Source organism: Harpegnathos saltator, unplaced genomic scaffold (assembly GCF_003227715.2).
Source record: "Harpegnathos saltator strain DR-91 unplaced genomic scaffold, Hsal_v8.6 scaffold695, whole genome shotgun sequence".
In the NCBI taxonomy this organism is placed as follows: Eukaryota; Metazoa; Arthropoda; class Insecta; order Hymenoptera; family Formicidae; genus Harpegnathos; species Harpegnathos saltator.
This window is the reverse complement of record NW_020230532.1, coordinates 27,559-51,613: the sequence shown is the minus strand read 5'-3', so window position 1 is coordinate 51,613 and position 24,055 is coordinate 27,559. Positions and strand designations below refer to the sequence as shown.

General features: G+C 48.3%; 1 protein-coding gene across 3 annotated transcripts in view; it reads right to left on the bottom strand.

The window, feature by feature from the left end:
• The window catches only part of LOC105189068 (M-phase inducer phosphatase), a 53,060-nt gene that overhangs the window by 19,486 nt on the left and 9,519 nt on the right, over positions 1–24,055 (bottom strand). For all 3 annotated transcript variants that reach the window (XM_011151129.3, XM_011151286.3, XM_025305414.1), the window contains one exon: positions 18,086–18,131. In XM_011151129.3, coding sequence (XP_011149431.1) covers positions 18,086–18,131 — 46 coding nt within the window. The remainder of the gene's footprint in view (positions 1–18,085; positions 18,132–24,055) is intronic.

The window sequence follows — 24,055 nt, the reverse complement described above, 5'->3', positions numbered from 1 at the left end:
AATTTATCAGCCAGTGGCGAGATCGTTCGCGATCCGCTTCGATTTTTGCAAAACCCTCCTTGGGTAACCGTTGCATCCTCGAGCACGCCTTCGTGAAGCGGCGAGAGCGTTAACCCGCAGGGTGCTTCCTCTTCTTGCAAATTATCGCTCCTTTCGCTAACAAAGCGGTCGAGAAAGGCGCGAAACCGGATGGCCGACCGCGGTATCGGTCGGCGGCGTTACATGCACTTCGAGAAGTCTCTGTCGAGGCCGCCCTGGATGTATAATAAGTCCAAAAGTTCACCAAAGGGTTCCACCCACCACGTCTCGGCTTCGTCGTAACGAACCCGAAAAGCCGTTGCCTCGGCGCACCAATATCGTCCCTATCCTAACCGACATTTCGACTCTTTGCTTTCGGCTGCGACTTCTCTCCGGCCGAGCGACGCGCGCGACGGCTGACCTGAACAGACTCGATCATTGACAGTCTTCATCGCGCGATATCTACACTTCATTCCTCTCTGCGTCGTTCAACTCCTCGAGATTCATGTCAATTGACAATCTTGACGTCATCCGCGTTGCTGAAGGCAAAAGATCGCGACTGTCGAAAGTAGACGCAAGTTACGAGGTGACGTAAAAGTATTCGGAGAGTACTTGAAAAGACATGAAATACATGAGAGATGGCTTTCGATTGGTACCCGCGGGATAACGAATGACCTGTCACCTCTGGTTACATGTACTATTTGTAATTTCACCAGAGACTAAGATATCTGGGAGGTTACCCGAAGCAAGGGCGGGCCCAGGTAGTGAGCGAATATTCAGACGAGTTCCGTAATGATACACTTTTATATTTGATAATGTATGGCCGCTCCCGATCACATCTGGTTTTAGGGTGGCGAGCAGGAATCCGCCCGAAGCGGCCGAGACTCTGCCGGAAGCGACCGGGACGATTCCACTTATTCGCTCCTTTCGCTGTTATTCCAGCGAGAATATCTCTCGAAGCGACAGGTCTCGCCCGGCTGCGCTGACAATTTTATTCAACTATTATTTCTATTCTGCGAGAGTTCGCGCGATCCCAGCGCGAAAGATTTCGCGAACTCTTCGCGAAGCGGAACGGCGCGAAAAGGCGGAACGGTACGAAGAAGAGGAAACAAAAGCACACCGCCGATTAGGCAAGCGCGATTTGTCTTGCTCCGAGATCCCGAATAACTTTCCCCTTTTCTTCCTTTTGCAGGACGTTCTGCTTAACGTCGAAGGCATAATACACATGTACACATCGGAGCCAATGCCACGCTCGTAAGGCGGACGTCATCCGAAAGGGCCGTTGCTCCATCACCAGCGAAATGGCGGTGTTGCGTCTCTCCGGAATTGCATTCCTCTCTCTACATGTCTGGTCAAGGGGGGTTGTGGGAGGGGGGGTGGAAGGGTCGAAGAGGCATGGGTACGAAGGAGGAAGAGGAAGAAGAAGGAGAAGAAGAAGAAGAAGAAGAAGAAGAAGAAGAAGAAGAAGAAGAAGAAGAAGAAGAAGACGATGATGAAGAGGAGAAAGAAGGAAAGGGAGGCGAGAAGAAGGGGAGGAGGATGAGGGAGAGGAGGAAGAGGAGGAGAAGGAAGAAGAAGGAGAAGGCGCGGCAAAAAGAAGAACGGTAAAAGACCGGAGAAGACGAGGGTCGGTGGGGGCGAGAAGGGGGGGCGCGAGGTAGGGGTGGAAAGCAAAGACGGTTAATGTACCGCTACCGCCGTTCCTTTCGCGATGGACTTCGGCGACGACGGAGGCAACCGTGAACCCGTGCTTCTAGCTATGTCGTAAAGATGAGAATCGCACAATTAATGGAAGGGCTCAGGTAAAAGATCAGCGTGTCATTTTTCTCTTTCTCGTCACACATAAATGATGTGTGCGGGGGCGTGTGAATGGAAACGCTTAGGAATTGAAGCTGATCCGCATCTTCGCGATCCTGGCTTGAGCAGCCCACCGCTTGACCCACCGGCACTTACACCCGAGTAAAAATGCCGATTCCGCCGATTTGGCGTAAAACTGCGAACGAAGAAACCGTATCGTACGTGTTCGCAGTCTCGTTAATATTCACAGCTAGAGAGCAACCTTCCTTCGAACGGGAAATCGAGATTAGCTTCTAACTAATTTAGCCGTTTTCTTTCTCGGCTCGTTCTTTCCGCAAATTCGCAAGTCATAATCTGACGCATGATCAAGCACATCGGGTGCGCTTCAAGTGTCTGCAGGGAACAAAGCGCTTTTATCTCACAGAAGTTCCTGGGTCTTCTTGTTAGAAGTCGCTTCTGCGACAATCCACCTTAACTTCATCCCAGGCACGAACCGTGAGATGTTTTCTAGATTTTCGGAAAACTTCAGTCGGATCACTTGAGAGGCCCAACGTGTTCGGTTCTCGCCGAAGCAATGAATGAAAAAGAAGGAACGTCGTGCGCTTGTGTGCGCATAAGGAGAACCGCACGCGCGTGTGCATGTGTATGTGTATGTGTGCGCGCGCGGAAGAAGGAATCGCGGTTGAGGTAGCAAGAGGAGGAAGCGGAGGAAACTCGGTTCTCGCGTCAGCATGTGCGTGGAACGATAGGGGTGTCGCGTCGGGCTTCCTCGCAGCTACAGGTGTAATCGTTTGGAAAACCTACGGAAGTTCACGCTTCGATAGCCGCCCGTGGAAGATCGAGCCGCTCCGATTACTATACGGCTCTATAGGACGCCGAATATCAACTGTCCGTAGGATAACGGAGGATAAATGTTGCTCCGCAAGACGACGCGTCGCAACATTTTCACGCACGCGGCGTTCATTCATCTCTCACCATTTGCGCTCTCATTCGCGGAGTCTTATCGCTCAAACTTGTGTAACTATCGTTACACGTTATCGTTTTTGCGATAGGCGAGCGGCCTTGAGAAAGTGCGCGAGAAAAGCAACAGACACGAATTACAACGAACGCTGCTCTGCCCTTGCACTCGTTGCGAACGGACGTCCGTTTGAAATCCCGCGCTTCTAATCAATCAAGACAGGAGTCAGGAACGTTCGCCGTGTGTCGTCCTCCGACAGAGGCGAAGGACCACCCATCTATTTTATCCTCCGATCCCATCTCCCCCGTGGTCGAACGCTTCTTCAAATTATCTCATTGACTGTCGATGGAATTTTATTTTACTCCCTCCCTCCCTCCCTCCCTCTCTCTCTCTCTCTCTCTCTCTCTCTCTCTCTCTCTCTCTCTCCCTCTCTCTCTCGCTCGCTCTCTCTCTCTCTCTCGCTCGCTCGCCCTCTTTCCTATCTTCGTAGCTCGCAACATCTCGCCGGCGTTCAACTCATTTTTCGAGTCAGGAGTCTCGCATAGCGAATAGTTGCACCGTGGAGGTGGCACGACTGCCGGCGGAGGGTGCGGGTAATCCGAGCCGTAACGTACGCCTTGCAAGGTGCTCGGATAACATAAGGCGCGGCGATTCAATATCGCGCGGTCCGTTCGACAAAGAGAGAGAGAGAGAGAGAGAGAGAGAGAGAGAGAGAGAGAGAGAGAGAGAGAGAGAGAGAAAGAAAGAGAGACAGCGGAGAGAGAAAGGAACTCGCTCGTCCACGCGTTGCTAGACGAGAGATAGGACGAACTTAGTAATTATTTAACGACGTCCTCTCTCTGCCCCTCCCCTCTCTCTCTCTCTCTCTCTCCTGCTGCCTGTGCGTGCGCGCGCGACGGCGAAAGAGAGACGACTTGACCGCTTCTTCTCTTCGCGCTTCCCGCGCACGCACAGAAAGTCGGAACTACCCGCCAAGGCATGTCCGACACACGACGAGAGTTGCTCCGCTCTGTTGCCGGGGCCCCCGAGAGCCCGCCACGTCGCCGAGTTAGCTAGTCCAGCCGAGAGAGGAGCATCTCCTCCGACAGCATGCCGGAGCAGCGACGAGCTCCGAGGAGAGCGAGACGCGAGAAAGAAAGGAGGAGCCGGGCGAGGAGCGAGCGAGGAAACGCGAGCGAGCGAGATGAAGGACGTTGCGTAATTTTTAACCGTCGTCGGGTGGCGCGCGCGGCGCGGCGCGGCACGCATTGTAATATTTCAGAGCGCGTACTAATTGAACCCGCGTGCGGCCGACGCGATATTTGTTTATTCATGTGGCCCTGTGAGGTCTACGTCCGGGCGATAGGCGGCTTTGCACGACAGCACGCGCGCGCGCGCGCGCGCGCGTGAGCTCCGTGAGCTCGAATTCTTTTCCGTGCATTCTGTATGGATGGTCCCGAAAACCTCATTCCAACAGCGGGCCTCTTTGTTTGTTTCTTTTGTCGGGCGACTCGAACGGCGATTCGCGCGCATTAGCCGAGGATGTTCGCACTGTGATGCAATCAGTACGATACACTCTTCTTTTCTTCTTTTTTCCTTCTGTCTCTTTTTCTTTTTCCTACCGCAAGAGCTTTCGGAGACACTCCGAGCGGATGTAGCCGGTTGATCGATATCGAGCGTGAAAGTTCCCCGGGTAATTTACCGGGGACTTTTCGTTAAGCCGCGTTGGTCCGCTGACTAAGAGTAAACACGCACGCGGCTGCCGCCGCCGATACCTACGAGCTGCACGATAAAACGATGTCAACAGGGCGATTAGAGCTGTTCTCCACGGAATAGCTTACGGCGCCATGAAAATCTCCCGAATGGATACACGAGGGAAGCTTCCATTCATCGATATCGAATGTGTACCGTTCGCATCGGAGCCTCGGCTATGTGGACTCGCGAGTCGCGGGATCGGCTTCTCCAGAATTCGCGCAACTCCGTACGCCCGAGCATGGGAATCGACGCGGAGGCTCACACAGCACACACACACACACACACACACGCGCGCGCGCGCGCGCGCGCATGTGTCGACGCCACATGCTGAACCAGTCACTAATATATTTATGAACACTTCTAGAAAATTTGAATTTCGATAAAGCCTCACGCACACGTACAACCCGCATGTGTGAAGTGGTCTTTTCTTATACATGTCAGCATTCTCATTTCCGAGTGCAAAAGATTGCCCGACACGCGAGGAACCGGTTTAGGTAGATGAAATCTCTCCTCGCAATTTCATCGTTTCGCTGTATTAATGTTCGCAGATTAATTACCAGCATCACGGTAATTACGATAAGGCATCGTGTGAAGAAGCTGTCGTCTAGCTCGCCTTGCCGCGACTAAGATTGTACGCTTATTTCGTGTCTGACAAGTCTGATAAGTCAAGCGAGTGGGAACCAAAAGAATGCAAAAGTGTACTAGTGTAGCATCTACTGCAAAAGTTACCGCAGAAACTGCTTGCAAAGCGAGAGAGACCCTGTACTCTACCAACGAACCGCGTGTGTATCCACCTCCCCCTTCTCCCTGTACAAATAAGATTCGAGATAATAAATAATAAACATATACAACTTCGAATGAATAAGACATTTTATGGAAATGCGCGCTCCTTTCGCTTCGACGCGTGCACACGCTTAGGCGAGACCGGAAATCGCAGACACCGGCTTCAAAGAAATGCCAATAGTTTCCGACCGATTTCTGTACTTGCGGACCTCTGTACTTGCGGAGGCCACATTTTTCGACAAAATAAAGAACGAAATGGCCATTTTAGAAAAAAAAAAAAAAAGTCTAAAAAAGGCACAGCAGCGAGATAAAGGATTCTCTTAAATAAAGGACGCATTATTTCGTACAAAAAGATATGGTCATCGTACTACGGAGAGTATATTTTCTAAACAAAACAAAGAACAAAATGGCCATTTTAGAAGAAAAAAAATGGCAGAGCAGCGAGATAAAGGAATATCCTTTTAAATAAAGGTGTATTATTTTGTCGAAAAAGATATATACGGTCACCCATATATTACGGAGAGTATATTCTTCGGAGACAAATGGCCATTTTAGAAGAAAAAAAAAAAGAAAAAATTCAAAGGACAGAGCAGCGAAATAAAGAATTGTCCTCTTAAATAAATAAGGACGTATAGTCAAACGATGAAACCGTCAGTCGCGATGCGATATCGGCACGGCGTTGAAACGTTACATAAGAGCGCATGATCCCGCGTCCTTGTTCCCGTGGAAGGACATCGCGATACGCGTGCGCGCGCACATTCCTTCAACCTGCCGCGAACGGAAGCCGGGGCTGGCCGCAGCAACAACGTCGAAGGAGTCGCACGGATACGCGAGTGCGCGTGTACCTGCCGCCGCCGGAAGCGCGCGCAGGGGGTGGCTCTCGCGCCCTCCGCTCACAAAGCAGATCCTGGTCGTGGCGCAAAAGCGCAGGACCACAGGTTCCATTATTTCAGCCCGGACGGAATCGGAATACGCCTCGGTGTCTCGCGATTGTGCTCGATGCGTATTCAAAGCGTATCGGCGAATCGCGTCGCCGTGCAAGCTACTTCCTCTTCTTTTATCTCGCCCTCTCTCGAGTCCGCGCCGCGCGCAGATCCTCTCTCAGGCTTTTCGCCCTCTTTCAAACCGAATTCGGGCGGATTCGCCGATAACTGCGCGCATTGTTCTTGCGGGAAGGGAAAAAGACTGTCTCGCTCTCTCTCTCTCTCTCTCTCTCTCTCTCTTTCTTTTTCGCACGAGACTAACGGCACGAAGGAGAACGAACGTCACTCATACGAAGAGGACCCATTCTCTCCGCTCACAAGAAGTCGTCTGGTTTCTGTTATTCTTCCCTTTTGTGTCCTCGGCAACTCTGCGTACTTTTCCAACTTTCCCAGAACTTCAAAGCGACGAAGAAACGTTGGCTCAACGTTCCGCGCATGCCAAGTCCTCGAGGACTTTGGTACCTCAGGAGACATATTTTTCATATTTAATGCAACTCTCTAACTGTGCAACGTGCAGCTCCAATTATATGACGACGATAATTGCTCGAATTGAGAAGAAAACTGCTCGGTGAGAGAGCGGGCTAGGTAAACGAAATTGCCGTCGGGGACGTCGGCTCGCCCCGTGAATTTGCGAGCGGCCTCGACGTATCGCGGAAAGAACGGGAGAAAGGATATGCGAACGAGTTGTTGTCACCGTCACGTGCGCACCACGCATGCCAAGCCGTGGAATTATTCGGTGTACGAAGGCAGAGTACACGCCGGGAGAATAAATGCGCACCGTGCATATTCGGGCCTCCCATCGAAATTGCCTCATCACCCGGGGCCCGGGAGGGCTTCTCCGCCGGACACGCCGACGTCGGCGCCCTTTTCCCCGAAAGAAATTCTCCCGCCCTTCTCCGCAAGGTCCCACGTTGAGCCTGGTGGGGCCATCAGCTGAGAGCTAAGAGCCCGAAGGCTCTGCGAGTTCTCAATTGGCCTCTCACACAACGCGAAAGCCGGCAGCCCTTTGTGGATACACGCTTCCCTGCGCCGAGGAAGGTGAATTTCGGTTACTTGGACTGCCCGGCCGCGAAATCGCACCGAAGGAAAAGGATTCGTCGCCAAACTTGAAATGTCGGTTCGCTCTTACACCACCGTGAGACTATCGCCGGCTTCTCTCGCTAACTCGTTTCTTGCCCTCCCCCTCCCCCCGCCTCAATGCCTTTCGTTATGCATTTACATGGCTAATGATAATCACGTGGCGGCTTCTCGCTACGTGTGTGTGTGTGTGTGTGTGAGTGTGAGTGAGGGTAACATTCAAGGGGAGCCCTGAAATCTCTCGACGAAAATCGACCGAGACGCGAAGGAAGGTCTTCCTTCCACACAAAGCGCCATCGAGTCATCGCTAATGTCTTGAAAAGCTGGTCTTCGCTGAAAATTTCATCCTGTAGCTTTGTCTAAACTTGGCTCATGCCAAGCGCTCATGCACAAGTAGAAACTGAATGGCACAAGATCCTCTGCCATTTTATATATAAATTATCTCGCAGCGATTATTTAGATATTAATGAAAGGAAAGTGACAAATGAATGCGAGCGATGAGACGGACAGCTGTTCAAGCGAAAATGTCATCATTCAAGATGTTTTCTTAACGATGCGGCGCGCCATTTGTTAGAGAGAATTTTTCTATTCGATTTAACGAGTTCTACCAACCCATGAACCACCTTGCTCCTTGGCTATCTTGTATGTGTGTTCGCCTATATGTGTAATACAGACAAAGAAAATCTAGGCGTGCGGTTTTGGCGCGAAGAACAGGTCGGAAATACATTTTTCCGGCTATAATCGTTTAAGCTATACCTTCTCGATAACTCGCTTCTTCGGATTAATGGATTTTATGCTGTCTAAGCAAGGTCTCGACATTTTTTCATCTGCTTTGGTGGAACTTTAAGTGATGAAAGTGGCGTTTCTTCTTTGCGCTTCTAAACGCTGAGGACAAGGCAACAAGAAACGTAAACACGTTTTTAGGACACAACGCGACTCTTTTCGCTCATAGATACCAGATCCTAAAATAAGACGAATACCAGCACATTTTTTACGCGCCACGTTGTTTGCTCCAGTTACTTAATTTCCGGGATATATCTAACGTCGCATGCGATTAAAATACTGACCTTAAATTTCCGATAAGAAAGAAACCGTAACGGAAACGGCCATGATGTTCAATCGGTCTGTGTATCTTCGATATATTGCACGAAGCGATAATTTTTCTCGCCCGGTTTGAGAGTCAATACCGGTTCTCGGGAATGCTCTCCCATATACTTACGCACGTAGCTGTATCAACCATATGAAAAAGTGCAGCTACCATTAAGGTAGCTGCTTCAGACGCGAGACGGTAACGACACGACTCGAACAAGCGAACTGACAAGCTATATGCAACTTCAAAAAAAAAAAAGCAACGTCGAGTCAATTTTTATAATACATTCGCGCTTTGATAATACACAAACGTACAGCGTGAAAGATATTTTGGAGGCCGATCAATAAAGTAAAATTCTCGAGAATCCCCATTCGAAAATTGCGATCCTCTTTGGAGATTCAAAATTTGAAAAAATTAGAGATTTGACATTCTTAAACTGAGATTGCGTTTTTTAGCAATACAATACTACTGTAATATAAATCTATTTGACACTTCGCGGACATAACATGTACTCTGGAATTTTACGTTCCTATTTAGATTTTACTATTTATGTTATTATATGAACAATGATATCATCATTATTACATCAATACGACTGACGTAATCCCGATATGGCGAATATTCGATGAAGCAGTGCAAAGTCTGAGACCAATTTATAGGAACGAAACTTGCTTGAACACGTTGAGTGCAGGCAGAGATTCTTCATCTACACCCTCACGATACGAGGATGCGGATTCGACCGATATCGTATTGAAAAGGGCGAAGGGTCTCCGCAGCAAACAAGTTCGTTCGTTAAGACTAAGCAATCGAGCGTGAAAGATCCTTTGTAAGTTATTTAAAATATCTCCTCGAACCTTGAAACAAAACAAATCTGTCTTTATATGTTTTGTATACGTTTCTTCGAATTTATTGTTTGATATTCGGCTTCATCTTTAAAATATTTCGTAGCGGTCATTATTTTCACATTTACCGAATTTTACGACCTCATTAACTTTGCCCATCTTTAATTACACTTGAATGTTACAAAAAAGACATTTGTCACTGTCTGACTGTCCAACAATCCTGATAATTTGAATTTTCCAGTTCGAATTTTTAATTATATTCGGGTTTGCAGATATGCTCGTACCTGAGTTTCAAATACAATGGCTACTTTCAAATACAAAGGCCGTCAAAGTTGCATTATGCCGAGCGGATCCAGCCTATCTCGTTACAGAAAAAGAATTTTCGAAATTGCTTTTCTAAAGAACACTTAATTGTTACAATTCGAAGTTAACCTCAACTCTCTCATTGTTAATAAAATATAGTTTAGTATATACGTTTAGTATATACGTGAGCACACACAAAAGCCACCTACTGAGCAAAAGGACGAGAAAGGTTGACTGACGGAGGCCGAAACGGATGTTTAACGGACACCGGCTCAAATCGTAATAAATTATCGACCGTACTTCTCTAGTCGGCCAAAGTAATAAATTACTTCAATTCTTATATAATATGATCCGAATTATCCACGAATTTCATTCGAAACCTAAAACACCCACCGAATGCACTCGCGAAGATTTACAGTCGAGAGCACAAATAATATATAAAAATGCGAAAACAAATTTGTTTCGTGTTTTAAGACTCGAGAAAGTATATCTATCCTAAGTAACTTAAAAAGACTAAGTAACTTAAAAAGACTCGTCAGTTACACAGTCAGTTACACAGGATTTAGAAATAGAATCAGCCAACGAGATATATTGTCAAGATATTCTTCGGCGTAATACCCAATAAATATTTATCGAGTTACCGGAAAGAGAGAGAGAGAGAGAGAGAGAGAGAGAGAGAGATTGCGATTTCACGCCGATTCACGAGCGATTATCGAGCGCGACTAATTATCGCGATGCTCGTCGTTGGGACGGAAAATGAAAGAATGAAAAGAAGGAGAAAAGGTAGAAAGAAAGAAAGAGAGAAACGGATCGCGCGCCTCTTTTTCTCCCGTACGTGCTGGCGCGCCGTTTTCCCGCCAAAACTAATCAGCTGACGTGTTCCACACGCACAGCTGACGGAGACCCGGCCGGGCAAACGGCCATTTTTAAAACTCTCCTACGGGCCGATTTAAAAGCCCGGCACTACCACTACTACGACAGCGGCAGCGGCGGCGACGGCGACGACTACACGGCCTCAGCCCTTGATACTTCTTTTTCCTTTTGCTGGTTTCTCCCTCGGGGGCCCACACACACACGCGAACGGAGCGCCTGCTCGCCGCTGTGTACGTTCGTACACATAGTCCAAGGGTCTCACGTTCGAGACATCTACACATCCGCGGAAGGAAGAAGGGACTATAACGCACGTCCCTACCGGCGAGTAACTCGTCGTCTCACGGTTCATCTTCCGTTGTGCGCCTTCCTCTGGCCCTCGACAGCGGCTTAAGAAAAAGAGGAACGGCACACCAAACGTTAAGACTCCAAGGATCTTCGTAAAAACCTTATTCCATTCGGTATTTTAGAATATAAATGAAATGGTATCCCCCGGGTCGAGGAGGGGGAGGGGGGAGCGCGTGAAGAGGAGAGCTCGATCGGTCTCGGCGATGGGCGCACAAAATCGGAATGTTTATTTCTCCCCGAGTTGTCTCGGATTTCGGACGGAGCGAGGAATACTCGAGAAGTTTTCGCGCGAAAGCCATTTTCACAGGGAAGTGACGCTCTTATAGCGTCAAAATTGATCTTAAAATGACTCTCGCGTGAAAATTATTTACACAGGAACACATGGAGACTGGTGCTCGGGCTGCGAGATCGAGTTTTAAATAATAGAAATGTATATCCAAAACTGGTTTCGGGCTTTAATTTTGCTTCTCAGCTGAAATGCTGGCACACGATAATGTTTGTGGGCCTGGAGAAGCGTCGATCTTAACGGTCTCTGAGAGAGACCGATGCGCTGCTAAAGGAAGTGCCATTCGTCAAAGTGACATCTTCAGCAACAAGACAGGACGACAAAGTGTTAACATTGTAACGAGAATTTCGATCGCCCTTCGAAGTCACTCGAGTATCGCTTCCGCTTCTAGCGAGTAGCCTTCCACAAGTTTTAGGTCATCGTAGAATTCGCATAGGTTTCTTTCCCTTTTTAGATAATTTTTCCGATAAATCTTTCATACACACAGCTAAGACGACACATGTACGCTAGGTCAGCACGCGTTGGAAAAGATCGGTTATCCGATCCCGAGAGAACGACCGCTGTGTTCGCCGATAAATATTGTAGGCGGATGTGTGAACCTGTTTGTTCGTGTGTAACAAGACTCCTAAGAGGCTTGCCTGGGTGCAACGTCTGAGTTCCCTTCCCGCCAAAAATGCCAAAGAGGCTTTCTTTAGAGTCGCCGCTTGGCTGTTTCCTCTTGAGATGTTTGCTCGAACGAGACGTCTCCAGACGATCGAGCCTTCTCCAGACCTTCGCGCGTGACTTAATTCGATTTTGTCGAAATATTCGATCGGAAGTGTGATCTTTAATCGAAGACATCAGAAGGCTCAAGTTAAGAAACAACGACAAGCGCGAAAATACAGATATGAAATGTTGAGCGCAATGAAATGTTAAAAGCGCAAAGTATAAGAGTTCGTTTCCTACCGGGATAATGCTCGGCAAATAACATTTGCGACACTCTGTGCATTCAGACAATAATACAATAGACAATAATCCGGCCGTATCAGAGGCCGTCAGATGGAGAAGACCCAACGTGGAGAAGGTCACTTTTGGAAAACGCTCGTCTGCCTATGCGCATCGTCGCGAACATATGAGTGTCACCGCGATTTAAAGGGATGGCAAAAATCTATCGCGACTGAAGATGTGGGCGGATACGGCAAACAAATCGAGCGGAATCTACGACAGCAGGTTCTATACAGAGAGAGGGGGAGAGAGAGAGAGAGAGAGAGAGTAGCGCGTAAAAGGGATGCCAGTCAGCAACAGGTCCCTCCCTCTCCCTCTCCCTCGCTCTCGATGGGGCCCTACTACGCACGGTGGGCAGGTAAGTGCATATGCGAGCCATGGTGGCGTAGTATGAACCCCGACGATGCACAGGTACTACACACAAACTCGCCAACGTCTTCCCACACATCTGCCCACAAGGATTGAACTTGAGACTTTTCAGACTCCGTATCCGATCGGGATCGATCCCTCCGAGAGAAAAAGGCGGGCTCGGCTCGGATGAAAGAAAGCTGCAGTGATTAGAGGGAGGAGGACGCGACAAGGAGTAGGAAGAGGACGAGAGTTAAAGAGGGGAGAAGAGAATCTGGCTTGGTCCGCAGGCGGGAGAAAACGCGCGGGAACTTTCGCGATCGCAGCCGCAGACGAGGCGCCTCTGTTTAACGTAACACGTTACAAAAGACGCTTCTTTTTACCGAACGTGCCGTCCGACACCTGAGGAAGTCCTTATTGGTAAAGATAATGCTGATAACGCGGATTTTATAGCGAGGCGATAAAATCCCACGGGAAAGAGAAAAGAGAGAGAGAGAGAGAGAGAGAGAGAGAGAGAGAGAGAGAAAGAGAGAGAGAGAGAGAGTTATCACGCGCTCGTTTACGCATTGTGTACATAAGCACCTATACATAAGCTTTAACCTTCCGTATTTTCTTCATCCGCACAAAGCGACTCATGCTCGAATAGTGGGACCAAGTTTTCAATAATACGGACGGAATACATTACACGTTGCGACATAAATATTGGTTTCCACGCTACGAGATGCTCGCACACGATAACGTTTATGCTTTCCGAAGAACATCGACGGTCTCTGACAGACCGATATGGGCGAGTCGAGGGAGGTTAAAGACATCGCCGAAAAGCGACCAGGGTTTCCCTTCCCTCCGGACGCGGGAACGAGGAAATCGTATCGTTGCTCGACGTAGCAACGCCGGGCTGTCCGCGTCGGGCGACCGCGCGATCAGCTGAGGTTCCCTAGGCGCGAGGCGACGCGACGCGTCGGAGAAACTGGTTCCCGTATCGGAACGTCTCGGCGGGAAACACCGGCCAATGGTGTAGCGTTGTTGCTGTTCGCTGTTTGGAATGTGGAGACGAGAGAGAGAGAGAGAGAGAGAGAGAGAGAGAGAGAGAGAGAGAGAGCCGGCGTCCGGCAAAGAGCTCTACCAACGCTTCCCAGAACGAGAACCGGCGAGCATTTGCATTCACCGCGAGAGAGATGCGCGCGTTAAAGTTTCTCCGCGCGTGTAGTCGCACACGCTCGTGCGTACAGTCTCTCTCACTCGGCGCGGGATCGTCGCGGTTTTTGACCTCGGCTCGTTCGTCCTCTCCTCCTCGAGCGCCTTATCATCGACATCACGCTCTTCTTCCCCCTCCCCCTCTCTGCCGCTCTTTCTCTCGGACTCATAAGGAACGGGGGTACCGGGGTATCGCAATGGGACGGTCCTTTTGGAAATTTAATTCATCGACTTATACGGGCTCTCATCTCGCGGGAGAAGACGATCACTTTTCTGTCGTCCTTGACTGTGTCTCTCGGTGATGTTTATTTCCGCAAGGCTGTTGAAAACACTGCTGCGAAAACGGTGTTTAAGTATGAACTGTACACGGGAGTATTGTTCAACAGCTTGATGGTTGATCGGCAAATGACGGGTAGAGAGCAGGGGTGGGAGAACTTTATGATTTGAATTATTCGTAATCTTTTAACACTGAAGCCATGGACGATGACTTATTTCTAACGAAACGGTCGAGATGACAATTAAAAAAAAAAAAATAAATAAAAATAAAATAAAATAAAATAAAAAATAAAAAAAAAATATGTTATACAAGAGCGAAAATTTTTATTTATTTTAGTTTTGGTTCAATGTTCACACATTGAAAACATAAAATGCATTTGCAATATTATGCATTGAATGCATAAAATGTTATGTAAAATTTGGGTATTTGTAAAAGAAATTGCAAACCGCCCATTTTTTAACTTTAAATCTTATCTGTATAAAAGAAATATTATATTTCCGTGGGAAGAGCTACTTTTATGATTTTGCTACATTTTAGCCACTTTAGCGTCAATATTCTCAACATTTCATACAATCACAATTTAGTTTCTCTCTCTTTCTCTCTCTCTGTCTCTCTCTCTCTCTCTCTCTTTCCACTCTCTTCCTTCTGAGGCAATCGGGTTCTCCTCGTAGATGATCTCTACTTATTTTGGCTGATTAGCTTGCACGCGCAAACATCGTTATCAGCGCTCTACATTGTGCGTTTTCACGATATAAGTTCGTGGAAAGGGCGAAGTTCAAATATCATGTCAAGTTATCTTAACGCCAAGATAAAGTTTAAAGCTCGCCTCTCTCCGTGTCGGTGTCTTCCCTTCTTTAATGCGACCGACAAGAATGGCGCGCGCGCGTAGAATCAGCTGCTTCCTCGCGATCCAGCGGGGAATCGTACAATATGCGGTACTGTTCGATAAAAAAGTGCCGTCGACCAAAATTCATGATGACCGAGCCGCGTGCAACCTTCTGCCGGCGTGCGCGAATCGATACTTCTGTTCTCAACAAATTCGTACTTATCATTTCATTACTATCTTATTGATGTATACAGATTTGAAGGATATAACAAACACACTCCATTTCTAATCAAGATTTCATCTCAAGAGTTTACATTAACGAAATAATAAAAAAAAAAAATGTACACGTCAATTATTAGTTCCTTGGATCAACGGCATTTTGAACTGATGGCGAAAATTGCTATTAAAATTAGTGGCAAAATATTATTTTCACCCGTACTAATTTATTCGGATATAAAACAAAATTTTGGTTGAAAATGATATTACTCGATTTGAAATGATAATATTTCGATTTAAAAATATTTGCGCTACAATCTTTGCAACGGAGCCGCATAACATAATGTCTGTGGTGCATTGAACTCAACGTCAATGGACGAGGAACTTACAATAGGAAAGTATAAAGTAACGTCTCGTAAATTAGGAACAACGAATCAAATGACTGGCAACCACAGTCATTTGAATTCCTAACGCATGGTCGTCAAGATTCTAACCGTTGCTGCGTATACTGCGTCTTTCGAAATACTTCGTAGTAGAACACGTTCTACTGAGGTATACTTTGTGTTCAGCCGTATACTTCTCTTCATTCCAAGATAAATAGAAGTGATGTGAGGGGCGGTAAAAGAGAAGGAACGCAGGAGGGGCAACGGGGACGGGGAACGTTAGATCTATCAAGAAAGGGCTTGAAAGAAGCACGGCACTTGTGAGGAGGACATAAATTCTTCGTCTTGGAACAAAGAAGTCTCAGGCTTTTCTACGCACTTCGTTCAACCGGATATTATTTTTCTTTCTTTTTCTTTTAAGCTCCCGCGTGTTCGCGCCCGTAATGAAGACACAAAGAGAGATTGATCTCAGTGCATCTAACGCGTTTTAACACACAATCGCATTAAGAAACAACAAGTCATTGAAATTGACGAATAAGTCGGCCTTTCTCTACCTGCTTTTTTATTCTTGTGCAACATTTGTATAATAACAAATGATGTGGGTATGTTTTGAAGACGTACACCAGCAGAATAATCTTAGCACTTACTATAGTAAAGTGACTAGTATTTTCAAAGCAGGTACGCCAAGAAAAGATATCTTTAAAGATATAAAAAAGATCTATGCGGTAGGTACTGATTATGCATTTACCTATGTTTATACACATTGGGAAAAAAAGATCTAAAAAATAAGAAAGGATATTTATTTGGTATTAATGACAAATTTGAATTAAATCTGAATTCTTTTGTTTAAAAGAAATTTAATTTGTTTAGAGAAAAAAAATTGTTTTCGCGAAGAACTACGCTTCAAAAAAAAAAAAAAAAAGAAACATATTTTGTCATTGGAGAATATATATTATTTTTTCAGTCATCAACAATGTGTGAAAATAATTTTTTTTCTAAACAAATTAAATTCCTTTGAAACAAAGACATTCAGATCTAATTCAAATTTGTTATTAATATTTACCAAATAAATATCTTTTCTTATTTTCTACATCCTTTTCTCTCAATGCACGTTATTCGTTTCCAATAATGTTTATTAACATATACATATAGTTATCACATTGTTCCCGCTTCTGGACAATCGATAAAGAATCAGTCAATAACGTGTGCGAGCAAGAGATCCTAACAATCTTACCTAACCATGCATGATAAGATTATTCTGTCTGCTTAGCGTACTTTCGCACGAACGCGATATGCACGATCGTCTGGTGAACTGTCGAGGACAAAGGGCTATGAGGGTGGGTGTAGGTGTGGCGACCTTCAAAGACGTACATCCGGCTCTCTTGGCCCATCGTCGCGCGCGTTTCAGATATCCCGTGTTACTTTATACATTCTGTGTGCTCCAACCGAGGATCTAATACGCGTAATTAAATCCGCAGGACCACACAGGCACGAGGACCGGGCGCAAAGTGTTCCCGCGGTGTTCCGATCGAGACAATCGCGCGCACGCGCGCACGCGCGCGCGCGAGTGGCACGTGCATCTCGCGGGAAGGGCCAAAGAAGAAGTGCACAATAGCCTAGATCACGAGATAAAGCGGGATGTGTCCTATGGCTAACGAACACGCATACGACGCGTCGGGAAGGCGCGGGAGGCGCAAAGGCTTAGCGACCAGAAGGGCGCCGTCATTTCCCGCCAGTCGGATCAAAAAGACGCCGGAGGATGGAAAAAGAACGAAAACGAGAGAGAAAGACAGAAAGAGAGAGAGAGAGAGAGATGGGGGGGGGAGGGAGGTAGAAAGGTCGAAATCTATGTCTGAGCACGAAGTTGAGTTTAAGCATCGGGTCAGTCTGAGATCTCCGCTTCGTCGGGAACGGCGGCAGGAGCGATAGTACGAGCGAGAGTCTAAGGAGAGAAAGGACCTCTCTGGAGACCCGATGAATGAGCCGCCGCGGGCATGAATGAAGCCCTCCGCGGCGGTGTAACGAGTGGAAAAGCGAAGGGTCAATTCTCACGAAACTGGCGCGCCCTATAAAACGTGTTCCTACTTTTATTAATAATCGCGGGACAATTTCTGATCTGTTCGGCGGGGAGCTGCGCTTTTTTCAGCCGGCCAGCCCGGATAACGCGTCTCGAGCGCGTCCGGCGAACGTTCCGTGACGGCGACAGAGCTGCGCTCGACTCGAGTCGGCGACTTAACAGGCTTTTATCGGCGTCTGACGAGAAGCCCTCGCGGATTATAGCAGATAAAATCGTGTCGTCGTTAGGGGCGGACGTGTGAATATTGGCGTTTCGGAGCTTTAATCAAACCTCCGACGCGTCTCTTTCTTCTTAGCCCCTCGACTGCGTTCTCCGCAGCTATCTCGAAAATAGCCCGAGCACTTTTCTTTTACTCTGACAGTCGGTAAATGACAAAATCGAAAATCGACGCGAAAGAATTACGCAAAAGGATTAAAAATGCCACGTCACGTTAATTTTCGTCGCACTGATCGTTACAGTAAAAAAGGCAGGCGTTCGGGCTATTTTGCTTTTTATTTATCGTGTATTTCTCGCTTTTGACGTAATCGATCAAGAGCCCTGAATCTTTTTATGTTGCAGCCACACGTCGAGCAGGTTGCTTGACGAAGCGTCGAAACAACATATCGCGATAGGTACTACTAATTCATAACGATATACCAGCAATATAAATAAATATAACATGCATAATTTATGTATTATAATTGCGACTCACCCTTCGCTCCTGCGGCCGCTCACTCGACGAGAGGTGTCGAAGGTATCTGAAAAGCAAGAGAGGACTTGGTTGAAGAAGGTTTAGGTAACTATGACGTTCCGTGCGGCTCGCGTTCGAAACGCGCCTCGCCGAAATCGCCTCAATTTCTCGCAAAGCTAGCCGAGGCGCGATGCGAGAAATCAGAATAAGCGCAGAAATCACGACGGAGCCGCAGGACGGAGGATATCCGCACAAAAGGCCCGACCGGTATAACCGTGATTAACGAAAGAAGGGAACACATGGTCTTTCTTTCATAGGGCCGCACATGGGACCTATGCCGGCCGTATGCCGATTTCTCGCGAATCTCTTAACCGCATGCAAGACGCGCCGCGCGACAGCGCGCACGGATGCTGTCATCATAAAGAGGAACGGCCCTGAAAATGAAAATCACCCGTGTCTCGCGGTCGGTCGGTCATTTTTTTATTTGCCGCAGAGTTGGCTTTCTCGTTTTCTTCTCTCCCTCTCCCCTCCTCCCCTGCCGGCCCGATAATAATCAGTCGTCTTCGATCCCGAACAGACGTACTACCTACAGACGAAACTACGGGGAGATAATGATCACACCGCGAGAGAGAGAGGGGGGAGGGGGAGAGCTATCACGCCGTCGGCATTATTATCGCATTGTTAGCGGCGTATCTTTCTATAAGACATGTCCTCGCATCTGTCACTCGCTCCCTGCGACACGTGCTAAATTACAATCGAGCCGATTTCCACGTGGCAAGTGCCTCCACATCGCTGAAGACTCGAAACTCGAGAAAAATACGTCACACATGCGGACCACATGAAAGGACACGGAATGTCCCGAATTCGAACCTTGGATCAAACCTTCTTGCGTTATCTAAACTTATCTTTAATCGTATAAAATTTCCCTACAGAGCTCCAGATAATTGATAAATTATCGTTACATCGATCACATTGATTGATGAGCGTGGAGCGCAAGAGACATGATCTTTACGGAGTAATCGGGTGGCTTGACAAAAATGTGATGAGTGCAATCACACGCGCAACTCTGTTTCAGCAAACTGCTGGAAAGGAAGGAAATCCACCTCTCTTCATCTTCTTATATTTTCCTCGCGAATACGAGCGTCGCGTTGCAGAATGCGCACAAAGTCATCCCTATCTCCCGCATAATGCGAGACCAGTCTGCAGTCGGCCGGAAGAACACGAGACATAGAGGGACCGGTCGTTTAATCGTTTCATGTCGCACCAATGAGGCGACGAGGGGACGAAACGGTCGGCACGTTAAGCATCTCCAGCAACGGCACCGCGTGTCTCGTATCGTGTATCTTTCGCTTCGATTTATCTCACGGTGTCACCCCCGAAAAATACAACAATACGAAAGTACACACAGTCCGAAATCCGGACAGAATAACGACAAATGGTGTAGAAATATTTTTCACCATAAAGACCTCTCATAATAACTGGCGGAGAAAGTACTCGCGCATTTGGACCGTTTTAATGTGACTTTGCGACAAAAACAATTAATTATCGCTATAAAATGTGCCTATCAGGATATATTCTGCAGTTGTGACAGGTTCCATAAAAATGGCGCTTCTTAGCGTCATTTCTTCTCTGTAGGCGTACGCCGCAAAGGCAATATTTATTTTCGGCCAGGCTATTTCTTATTCCTTTTCCCTACTTTTTGCCGCCTACTGCGAAGCGAGCAATTTTATATCCCTTAAACGGGAATGTGGGAGGTGTCTCCCACGTTGCGTTTCTCAACTCGAGAAAGAGAAAGAGAGAGAGAGAGAGAGCGAGAGAGAGAGAGAGAGAGAGAGAGAGAGAGAGAGAGAGAGAAAGAAAGACTCCCGTCAAAAGCGAGGAAAAAGACCACAAAGGACGTGGATTCCGGTCACAATATTCCTGCGCTATTTTCTCGCGAATGTAGTCCTCGGTAGAATACAGTCGCATTACCGTTCAGTGGACACAAGAAAATGCAGCCCTTAGAAGTCTCCTCATACAAGTCGCCGAGGCGAGACGAAAGATGCGAGAGAAAAAAAAGTACCAAACAAAGAAGGGATATTCAAGGAATGTCGATCTCAAGGAGGTCAAGCAGGAAGGTTAAGGACGTAATCTCAGCGGGCAACGTAATAGCGGAATTAGAGGAGGAACAACCGCGATTCCTGTCCCCCCGGCTTTCTCTATCTCCCTCTTCCTCGTGTTGTATCTACTCGCACCGTGACAAACTTCCGCAGGAAGTCGAGGCATTCGCCGTAACGCGCACCCTCGCAATACGCAATATTGTCTCCTCGCTCGCCCGACTCCCGCCCGGCGCTGCCTCGCCGAGGACGAATTGGCGACGCGAGTTTGCAGGCGGGCGCAACGCAGCCTACGAAGTCGAGAACCTTGGCCCTCGTGGAAGAGGGTCGGCGGTTCAACGTATCGTTGTTTTCAACGTTCCTTCTCGCTCCGCTACCCTCGCGTCGATACTTACATCCCACTCCCATTCTCTCCGTCTCGCTCTCTTCACCCGAACGGTGAACGAGGCGGGAGAACGAGTCCTTTAACGCTGTTCACCTTCGCGGGAAGAGCTAGCTGTATGACTGATTGAAGATAATCGGCGGATAACGAAAGCGGTACCGAATAGCGATGCTACAAACACGGGATAAGAATGAAAGGTGCTCAGCGAGAGCACCGACGTCGGATGTTGGTCCTTGATTGCCAAAAAATTACGCAGCGCCATTTCGTATCAGCGTAAAGTCAGCTACATTAACGACACCACCCATCGGTCGCCCCCTGCTAATTAACGCGACATTCCACCGACAGACAGGCCACCGAGCGGCTCCGAGCCGAGCAGCAGCGGCTGCGGCTGTGTAACATGTGCAAGTACGCTCCAACGGTCGTGACTCAGGCGCCTAGAGCGAAGCCACGAAACGCGTGTACGCCAAGCGGGCCAAATCATAATACTAATACTCCGCGAGGGGGAATAGAAAGAGGGGGCGAGCGAAAAGGAACGGACAGAGAGAGGGAGACGGAGAATCGTATCAGGGACACTTCTAATTTTAGATTAACGCCTCTCGACATCCGTTTCCGACGCGCAAGCACGTCAGAAACACGTACCTACGCCAGCCGTTTTCCGGCGCAGGGGGCTCATACGATTAAGGGTACAGATCCCGCGAGTGCGGTTAAAAATAAAGCGCAGCCTGCCTGCGCAGGCCGCGTGCCCGGCGAGATCCACGCAGGGAGAAATTTCGTTACCTCTGCGCGCTGATCGCTGACTCGCGTCTCGACTCGAACGGGTGTGGTAGTGCCGTGTATTATACGACGGTTCTTGCAGCGAGAGAGAGAGAGAGAGAGAGAGAGAGACACCAAGTGTTCAGCTAAATATTAATTATAACGAAGCTTTCAGTTGAGAGTCCTACCTATCTCTCTCTCTCTCTCTCTCTCTCTCTCTCTCTCTCTCTCTCTCTCTCTCTCTTTCTCTCTACTCTTGTGTCTAAGGACTGACGAAGAATAAATTAAATTCGAGTTAACTCTAATTAACGTTCATGAAAGGGGTAAATTGTAAGGGAGCCGGAAAGAGAAAATGCACACCTCGTAGGAAAAATTCGATCTCTCCGGATTCCCCGTCTCTCTCAGTTTGGAACTTGTCAAGCCGACGGATAATTTTTTTTTTTCGAAAATATCTTTCGAAGAAAAGTATACACGTATGTAGACGGGCGAGGGGGGAAATGTTAGGCTCGGTTAGGTTCTCGCAGAGAGAGAAGCGAAGCCACACTACATCGGAAGATCAACTGTCGCTTTCTCATTGCCCGCGACAAACGACGCACGCACGCACGTGCACACACACACACACACGCACGCGTGCACGCATGCGCACATATATACATTCGCACATAACGTACCCGCACGTGGCATCCACGAGCCGGTTAACCGATAACCTATCGACCCTCGACAATGCGCAATACAATCTCGCCGTTGGTCGGGCTGGGAAACAAGTATTCACCGGCTCATATGTACTCACCCTCACCGTCATCACCCTCACTCGCCACCGGTATGCACCATCGGGCACGAAAAGGAAAAAGTACCGTGCGTGTGTATATGTGCGTGCGCGCGCGCATACACAGCTCGCAGTAATCGATATCACAATCACCGTATCGAGCTGGGTTAGCGTTCGTTGACTCCTGTCTCTGTCTTGTCACTGGCGTACATCGCTCGACGACGCTCGACGACGACGTACGCCGAATTGGGAATTCGAGCGCCGAACGAACGTCAAACGGACCGAGCAGGCCGGAGAGAACGTAGACACGTGGGAAAGGATCCAAAGGACGAGCGGAGGAAACCCGATTTCGCCGGCGACACGCATCTTCGATCGCTCGCGTTCTCTCTCTCTCTCTCTCTCTCTCTCTCTCTTCCACCACCTTCATCCTTACGACCGAACAGCGGCGAGAAGCGTCGCGCTATCCTACGACAATGTACGGTGGCACGAGCCAAGTCGAGGGGTTGGGGTCGCACCGGCGCGCCGCGCCGCGCGTTCGGGGTGCGTATGTAGTTACGTGCGTATAGGGGTGGCTCGGTATTCAACTACGCTGTGCCAGGTGGTGACTGCCGCCCCATGTGTGCTCATATGTCTGCCCCCCAAGTGGCGTTAGTTCGCCGCTGGCGCGCGATGTGCCCCGCCGCGCCGCGAGCGAATATGCAAGAGCAGAAAACGCCGTCACGTTAGGCGCGCCGTTCTCGCCGTTCGGCGATCCTTCTCGGTTAACCGCCGAACCTTGCGCCGTGCCGTCGCCTCGTGTATTCTTGTTATGATCCTTTATAGGCGATCGGTCGGAGCGAGAAGCGCGTCGTGGACTCTGAGAGGACTCGAGAAATTCAACATGCGAATTTCGTCAATTGACCTTCAGACGTTCACCAATCGTCTCAGGATCTGACAGTCTACACAACTTTCCCAAATTTTTCCGGGCAACTGAGCTAGAATTGCGAATCTCTTCGCGACTAAGGGCAGGTTCTTCCAATTTATAATAGTAAGTTAACTGATAGTCAAATCATATGTCTGTCTTGTCTCAAATCTTTGTCTGAATTGAAGGAGAAACCAAGATAAACATATGATTTGACTATCAGTTTAACTTACCAAGGAATCGGAACAAACGACCCTAACTTTGCTACGTATCAGACTAATAATTAAACTAATTTAAAAAATTGATATACAGTCTGCTTTCCTTGTCGAGAGATTCAGCGTATAATCTATTTATCTTACAAAATGCCAACAGCTTTCAACATGAGAACACAACGAATGCAAAGTAATGAGGCGGTTGGCGAGGCAAGCGGTCGCACAGAAAAATGTTTCTCGTAAGTGTCGCATGGGAGAGACGTCTCCTCCTCGTCTACGTTACCAAGGGGCGTACTCGCCTATCCAATATCGATTGGCGGACCGGTTCAACCGGCGCGTGCCACGGTCACAGACTGCGCTACGAATTCGCCGACGCGAGCGATACGCGTGCGCGCACGCGTGTAATTACATCGGATCGAGGGGATCCCCCCCTCCGCCTGAGAGGAATTGTACAATTTTCGCGAAAAGGTCCGAGCGCGGCAGAGAATGAGAATAAACAAACGAATTGGCCGTCGTCGCGAGGACAGCAGAGAGAGAGAGAGAGAGAGAGAGAAAGGCGAGAGAAAGGCTTCCCTCCGTGACATCTCAGAGCGGCGTCAGCGGCTCGCCAGACACGCAGCGGTGCAGCGGTGCAACGAGACAGAACGTGCGCACCATGTGCGCACATATTTTTAACATGCCTGCACAGGTGTAACCTACCCCACCGTGTCCGTCGAAGGCGGCGCGGCCCTCATTATACGCGTCGGCAACGGGTCCTTACCTTCGTCATGATCTTGGAAAGTCGTAAAAACTCGCGTAAGAACTCGCACGGCGACGAGAGGTGTTTACACGACGTGAGAGGATCGTCGACGGTATTATGAGCGGGCAGACATCGTGTCGAT